At 48.5% G+C, this 7,857-nt stretch overlaps 1 protein-coding gene across 1 annotated transcript; it reads left to right on the top strand.

Moving 5' to 3' along the window:
* Positions 1-2,375: 2,375 nt before the first annotated feature.
* Positions 2,376-5,520, top strand: LOC123076958 (LEAF RUST 10 DISEASE-RESISTANCE LOCUS RECEPTOR-LIKE PROTEIN KINASE-like 2.4). The gene is made up of 3 exons (XM_044499131.1): positions 2,376-3,255; positions 4,099-4,131; positions 4,382-5,520. The coding sequence occupies exons 1-3, from the start codon at positions 2,547-2,549 to the stop codon at positions 5,518-5,520; spliced, it is 1,881 nt and encodes a 626-aa protein (XP_044355066.1). The 5' UTR covers positions 2,376-2,546.
* The last annotated feature ends 2,337 nt before the right edge of the window (positions 5,521-7,857 follow it).

The following is a 7,857-nucleotide window of genomic DNA, read 5'->3' on the forward strand; positions in this document are numbered from 1 at the left end:
CAATTATGATGGTGGAAGGATCTGACGAGGATATTCGGAACCTCAAGTTCCTCCTCCTCTGCTTTCAGGAGATGTCGGGTCTCACGATCAATTTCGCCAACAGTGAGGTGATGGTCCTGGGATAGTCCCAGGCGGAAGCTCAGCGAATCGCCAATCGCTTAAATTGTCGATTGGGATCCTTCCCGACTACTTACCTTGGCATGCCAATTAGTGACACACGTATACTGGAGAAGGACTTTCGCCCAATAATCGCCAAACTCTAGCATAGGATGGAACCTTGGCAGGGGAGATGGCTGTCTAAAGCCGCTCGAGTCTTTTTGATGAACTCCTCCCTCATTAGCCTTTTGATGTACATAATGGGATTCTATAGTTTACATGAATCCCTACATCATGAGGTCACCAAACTCCTGTCTAGATTCTTCTGGGCGGGAGAAAACAATAAACAGAAGTACCACATGGTGAAGTGGTCCGAGATCTGCAAGCCTAAGGACCAGGGCGGCCTGGGAGTCATTTCATCCAAGTGGATGAATATTGCCGTCCTCTCCAAATGGCTCTGGCGTATTCAGACCGATGTGGGAGGTCTGTGGCTCGAGATTATCCACGCGAAGTATCTTCGCGGGCAGCCACTGTCATTCGCTCCCAGATCTGGAGGATCCCAATTCTGGCAATCGGTGATCCGTCTGATGCCGGTCTTGCACATAGGGACCTCTATTAGAGTTGGCTCCGAGTCCGACACATTATTCTGGCTCGATCGATGGGCTGGGCCACGCCCATTTGCGGAACGCTTCTACGTGTTATTCTCGATCTGTGTCCGCCCACAACTCTCTGTAGCTGTGGCTTTAGCTGACTTGGGCGCCATTGCCTTCCGCCGTACCTTCGGGGCGGTAGAGCTCAAGCAATGGGACGAAATGCTCGAGTTTATTACCCTCCACCCCCCTCCCTTGAGCCCGATTCGCTGTCTTGGCACCTGGAGCCAAATGGCAGGTTCTCGACTATATCTCTTTACCAGGCGATTGTTCCCACCCCTGGCCCGGTGGAACTATCGGTGCTCTGGGAGATCAAACTCCCCTTGAAGATATGCATCTTTCTCTGGCAATGGGTCCGAGGCCGTCTCCCATCGGGGACGGAGGTCGGAAAACGTAATGGCCCTGGAGATGGCCTCTGTCCCATTTGTTTTGTCCCGGAAGACTGTAACCACATCTTCTTCCGATGCCCTGTAGCGCAGTTCCTTTGGAGCTGTTTCCGGGAGGTGGTTGGCGGCAATTGGTACCACGACAACCTCCCAGACCTATTTGGGGAGGTCCTTCGGCTCCCCGGTCCTAGCCGCCCCCCCAATTTGGGTGGCTTTGGGTACCCTTGCTTGGACCCTTTGGTGTACCCGCAATAAACTAGTCATCGAGCATGTCATTCCGTGCAGTGTGACTGATGCAATCTATAAAATGTGTGGCTTCTTACGGCTCTGGAGACCGCTTGGCAAGCGGTGTGATCGTGGCGTCATTAACAACATTATGGCAGGTCTTCCTTCCGCGGCATCGGCTTTCGCTCCACCGCCACCACCCCTGAGCCGGATTAGCTCTTTTTTAGCTATCTTTGGGGCTTGTTCTGCTGTGCCCCAGCATGACTTTGTGCCTTATTCATAATGTGTTGGATTCTTGGTCCGTTGCTTTATAATATAAAGTGGGGGAAACCCTTTTTCTCAAAAGTAAGACTCGGAGCCCTTGACCCACAGGATGGCGTTGGCTCTGCTGATTGATGTAACCATCAATCAGCAAGTTAATTACTGGCCTGATTATTGGCACCGCTAGCCAACGGTATAATAGCATTGTTCAGGACCTGTTGCATGCAGGTGTAGTATATTGGTTAGATTAATTAGCTGGCGGTGTGATCTCTGTCCGGCCGCCTCAAGATTCCATAAGAACATGTGAAACTTGGTGGTATGCTTACCTTGGACTGCGTAAATAGATGAAATTTAAATCAGCTCATTAGGGCAACAAGCGACCTAACTCCCAGTTTGGGCTTCTTAAGCAAATGTGCGTAGTTGGTTTTGTTAAAATGATTTGGTTGCCTGTATATACTCAAATATAAGACTGAGAAATATGGTTCTCAAAATAATGAACATGATAAGGCAAAATAAATACCTTTTCGAACAAAAAATGATAAGGCAAAATAAATGAGTCAGCTGAGAGGTCTGTTAGGTTTAACCTTGTCAAGTGGAAATAGTGTGTTGTTCAATCGGCATCACCTCTCATCTAGTATCTTCTTGCTTCGGCACATGAAAGCGCTAGGACAACAACCGCGATATCATCATGTCTGAAAAGTCCTGCACCCACTTGATCTGCGGCCACTCCTGATTGCGTTCCAGGTCTTCCCTTTGCTCCGTCAATTAAGATACGGAGTTCCCATGTTAGACGTACGACGACTGTGAGATGATTCCATTCCCCAAGCATATAGCATCCGTTCTTTGCCACACAGCACATGCATGATCACCAACTTTGTTTGCTCCCCTTCTGTGTCTTGCTGACACAAATTACAAGTCTTGTATTTTGATGGCTCCTGTCTACTGGTTCTTAGTCTTCATCGGGGTTTGGTGGCTACCACTGATGCTCGTCGGGGCTGACGAGCAGCAAGGCGAAGGCTGCTCGCGCTCGGCCAACAGGTGTGGCACCCTCACCATCTCTGATCCGTTCTGGCTGGCTGAGACAGACGCGGGAAGATCGTGTGGTATCTTGGACTTCAAGGTCACTTGCTATAATAACAGCAGTGCAACCCTACGGAGCTCCGTGCCCCTCATCCCCGGCTTTGCAATCAACAGTATCTCTTACGAGGAACGCAACTTGCGAGTCGTTGATGAAGGCAAGCAGAAACTATTGGAAGCCTCCAGCGGTTGCGGCATAAAGATTGGGAACACCTCCGCCAAACTAGACACCCAGTTCAAGATCGACCTCAGCAACCTGAATCTCATTTTGTACAATTGCACGGAGGAAAGCGCGGTGGCTGCTGCACGTCCGGACAGAGGCCTGGTGCAGACAAGAGTGAGGTGCAGGAACGAGTGGGTGGTGTTTGTCCGCTCGGGAGTGCATCACGACCGGATCGGGAACTACGCCAGCTACGCCATGGAGGGCTGCGATGCAAGCGTCGTGCCGGTACTGGGCTCATCGTCAGGCAAGACGAACGCAAGCGACTACGAGCAGCTCATCAAGGATGGCTTCCTCTTGACATGGGAGGCCCCCCCTCTCCCTCTGCCTGCAGCAGCACGTAAGTTCAACCACCAAATTATTTTTTAATCAAGTTTGTAGCTACACTAGGAATAGCAGTGCCTAATTTGTTTGCACTTCCCTAATCGAACCAAGCAAATTAGTCATGTCAGTGACTTATCCTTTAATTCACTAAGCTCTCTAGGCGTGGAAGCTCTGTCAATCAACTGAGATCCCCAATTTGAGATTAGTACATGATTTTAAGATATAAAAGGGTTTCCCCCGCTTTATATTATGAAGCAACCGCATGAAATAGGGTACACCAACAAAGGATTTTAAGATTAGTACATGAATTAGTACATGATTTTGACTTGGTCAACGCGTTGTGCTTTGTGGAATGATCTGATGACGGATGAACGCATGAATGTGGCACGGATGACCGCTTCAGGCGGGAAAGGGTGCGGGCAAGGGAGAGGGTTTGGGTAGGCCAGGGATGTCAGACGCTTGTGTGAAAAAATGACGTCTAGACTGCCGAGCGGACCGATACATGACCGTGCTGGATGGCAAAACACGTCCGGACCACGCGGTCCGGACGGCTGCGGGCGGTTTGAGGGTCCGCGTTGGAGATGCCCTTATCTTCTTTATATTTTGTTTGTTCAGCTGAGCTGACATGTTGAGAGATGCTGCTATTTGGACCTACATGACATCTTAGAAACTACAGGTTCTGATGTGATGTCGGTCTACTGATCTTTCCCATTGGAGTTAAAATTTTGATCTGCTTATGCCGCATGCATTTCTAATAGCTAGTTGCGCTTGGCTGTCAAATTGCCATGGTACATTTTGATGTTTTATTTAATTTTGTGATTGATACTTACATTGACTAACCATAATAATTTCACTGCAGATGGTAGGCGCAGCAAGAAGTTAATTTTGATAGGTATGTCTATCATGGCTTCTGCTCAGAAAATACGTGATACTTTGTCTCAAACTTTCATACTTTGATGCTATCTAAAGGCAAACTGCTAAGTCTAAAATTAACCAAATTATGGAGATTTCTAATTTAATGACGTGAAATTGAAAGATTCCTAAATGGCTATATTAGAAAAGGGATAGTTTACACAGTCTCATGCATATACTGATATACTGTCAACTTTACTAAATGATGTCAACTTTTCGTTTTTTTACAGTTTCTCTGTCTGCTACAATCAGCTTGCTAACATGTCTAGTTTGGGGGGTGCACCGACATAAGAAAAAGATTAGTCTTCTCATCCTCCCAAAGCAGACCGGTAATAAATCAAGCATGGAAGAAATGCTGCGGAAGTATGGATCTTTGGCTCCGAAAAGGTACAAGTACTCAGAGCTGAAACAAATGACTAGCTCTTTCAAGGATAAACTTGGAGAAGGTGGATATGGCATGGTATTTAGGGGTAGCCTACAAGATGGCTGTGCGGTTGCCGTGAAGCTCCTAAAAGTTTCCAAAGGCAATGGAGAGGAGTTCCTAAATGAGGCAATTAGCATTTGTAGGACATCACATATCAACATTGTCTGTCTGCTCGGTTTTTGCTTAGAAGGAGCAAAGCGAGCCCTTGTTTATGAGTATATGGCTAATGGTTCACTGGAGAAATATATTTACACAGAGAATTCAGATCTAGTTATTGGATGGGACAAGTTACAGCAAATAGCACTTGGCATCGCACGAGGATTGGAATATTTGCATCAAGGATGTAGTACTCGCATCATCCATTTTGACATCAAGCCTCAGAATATACTTCTAGATGAAGATTTTTGTCCCAAGATTGCGGATTTCGGTTTAGCGAAACTGTGTCACCTCAAGGCCGGTAGCATCCTCTCTGTCGCCGAAGCAAGAGGTACCATTGGATTCATTGCTCCAGAAGTATTCTCTAGAGGTTTTGGAGTCGTTTCTACAAAGTCAGATGTCTATAGCTATGGAATGATGCTCATGGAAATGGTAGGAGGAAGGATAAATAAAGGAAAAGGGAATACCGAGAGCTCAAGTGATGTGTATTTTCCAAACAGGATATATGACAGTGTAGCAGAACAGGTACAAACTTGTGAAGTCATCTGCGACCTTGAAGAGGCCATGAGAAAGATGGCCTTAGTGGGCCTATGGTGCATACAAACTAACCCCGAAAACCGTCCTTCGATGAGCAAGGTGATTGATATGTTGGAAAAGAGCATCAATGAATTGGAGATGCCACCGAAGCCGTTCCTTTCATGTCCCTCGGTCCCGTCATATTTGTCGCCGCACACAAGTTATGGTTACATATCATCGTATTGCTCCGCATCCCCTGCACTGTTACCATAGCCAAAAGGAAGATTAATTGGACAAATGTAAATTCAAATTCCCACTGCATTACCATTATGATAGTACAGTGTGTAACAGTAATATTTATTTTTCAAACGTTGCATGGTGTCTCTCATCATGGCCGGGCTGTTTGAGATTATTGTATTTAATATGACATATGAGTTAAAACATGGATAACCAAATAAAAGCTGTTTGGGTGTGATTCATGTGTTTGGTATTCCAACTTCCAACAATGGTACGTAACTTATAGTATAAGTAAGGGTCGTAGTACGTAAGTCATAGATAAGTAGTTAGGGGCCTCGGAAACCCAGTAAGCGTCGTAGAGCATCTATTCTAACCACGACCTGACGACCCTACAAAATCAAGAAACCTGAATGCTTCGTTGTGAAGCTGAACATTGCAGCAATACATGCCCAGATTTAAGTATCTTATCCACGAACCAAACATATACAATCAGCGGATCATATTGCTCTGTTGAAGTAACAACTACCAAAAATTGGAAAAAATAGTGGCCAGATCAACCATAGAATCAGAAGGGAGCGCACTTAATTTTTACCTTGCTGCTCTTGGCGACCACTCAATCGAATAGCACCACCATTTTCCCTCACGGGCGCACAGCCGCGCCGGCAACCAGAGCCCTACTCCTGGCGCGGCGCACATCACCCTACCGCGCCGTTACTCTCCCTCGACACCGCCTTCGGGGTCCAGCATTTCCTGCCCTGACCACCGGTGCCGTGGCCGTGGCAGGCCATGCGATCATGCGGCGGGAGGGATGAGAGGCTCTTCGTCGCGTGGGTCACGGTGGTAGCTCCGGAATGCAGCAGCGCTGGCGCGGGAGGGAGGTATCACGGCGAGATGGCACGGCGAATCGAGCCATGGAAGATTTTTTTTCGAGCAACACAAGGCATGGCAGATCAGCCGACAGCAGCGGCCTAACACTTGCATATTTATGCTCTCGGCCTTTTCCTAGTTCACTGCAAATCAAACAAAAATACTACTACCAAAAAAGGCCTTTGCCTCGCTTTATATATAAAGCAATACCACCTAGCCGATACAAAGTGGTGAGAGAACCATTTTACACAGCAGATCAAGGATAAACATAAAAACAGAAGTAGCCACACCCCAACAAGAAGCACCCAAGACTACTGGCTAGAGGAGGAAACCACGCCTCCAAAAGAAACCACCGGATATCGCTACAACGTACAAACCAAGCTGCCGCTGGAGAGGGCCTCCTGCCCTCTCACTCCGGGCCATGGAGCGCCGATCCTGCCAGCAGACACCAAGGACCGAGAACAATGCCAATGAAGTCGCGTTTAAAAGATAGGAAGCAACCGAGACCACTTCACACCACAGCCGAAGGGACTTCGAGCCAAGATCTGAGCTTGCCCACCAATGACGATGTGCCACGACCGAAGAGAACCTGAACTCCATAGTGACGCCCCAGGAGGGTGACGACAGAATGCGCCGCCGCCGCCGCCGAGACCAAAGGAACGATCAAGGATTTTCATCCGGAGCATTGATGCGGGAAGAGGGACCTCCACGATGCCCTTGGGAAGGAGACGATGCCCACAGGCATCGACACACACCGGCACCGAAGCACTGAGCTTTTGTTCAGAGCCTCACCCATGCCAGATCGAGGTATCCTAATCATCAAGCCCGTCGTCACGAAATCAAGCCTATACATCACGATGAAGAAGACACCACTGACAAATCACCGGCATCACTAGGATCCCTCGCCGCCCCGCTCTCCGCCATCCACACGACCATGGAGAGAAGCCATCACCACTGCAATGCCACCCGCCGCAGAGCCGAACGTGCAGTCCACCTTCCAGGGCCGCCGCCCTGGCATCCAAGGGCTTGCATCCCCACACCACCACTCGCAGCCGCCGATAAGGGAACCAACCACCGGGGACATGGAAAGGCACCTTCTTTCACATCCAGAGGAACCCCGGCCACCCCACCGTCCCACACCAAGTCCCAAATTGAACCTGCCCAAGCTGAGGGCCCGCGACCCAATACTTTGTCTAGCGTGGACTTTCCGACCAGCAAGGCGTGAGCGTGAAGTCGGGAAATCGGGACACAGACTACTGGAGCTTGCCGGCATTGGGGTGTGGTTAGAACTCGAGGGCTCGTCTAGTCACACCCATGCTTAGGCATCAGTCCACTGCCGACGTCGTGTGCAAGTGAGGCTGTGAGCAGCAAGAGGAGTGTAGCCTCCCTCTCCCCACTGGGAATTTAATCCTGCTATACCTTAGTCCAACTCTTTTGATTACGCCTTTTCGGTGTAGATTCTTTCATGTTTCTTCTTAACTAGTTGGAGTACTAATTAAAAATTGT

This window comes from Triticum aestivum, chromosome 3D (genome assembly GCF_018294505.1).
Source record: "Triticum aestivum cultivar Chinese Spring chromosome 3D, IWGSC CS RefSeq v2.1, whole genome shotgun sequence".
NCBI lineage: Eukaryota > Viridiplantae > Streptophyta > Magnoliopsida > Poales > Poaceae > Triticum > Triticum aestivum.

What these genes read in the sequence shown, in the direction of transcription:
- LOC123076958 (XM_044499131.1), top strand. Translation starts at nt 2,547, where the DNA reads ATGGCTCCTGTCTACTGGTTCTTAGTCTTCATCGGGGTTTGGTGGCTA. An exon ending in CCCTCTGCCTGCAGCAGCAC is followed by an intron (nt 3,256 to 4,098) that starts GTAAGTTCAACC and finishes ATTTCACTGCAG; the next exon opens with ATGGTAGGCGCAGCAAGAAG. An exon ending in CAAGAAGTTAATTTTGATAG is followed by an intron (nt 4,132 to 4,381) that starts GTATGTCTATCA and finishes GTTTTTTTACAG; the next exon opens with TTTCTCTGTCTGCTACAATC.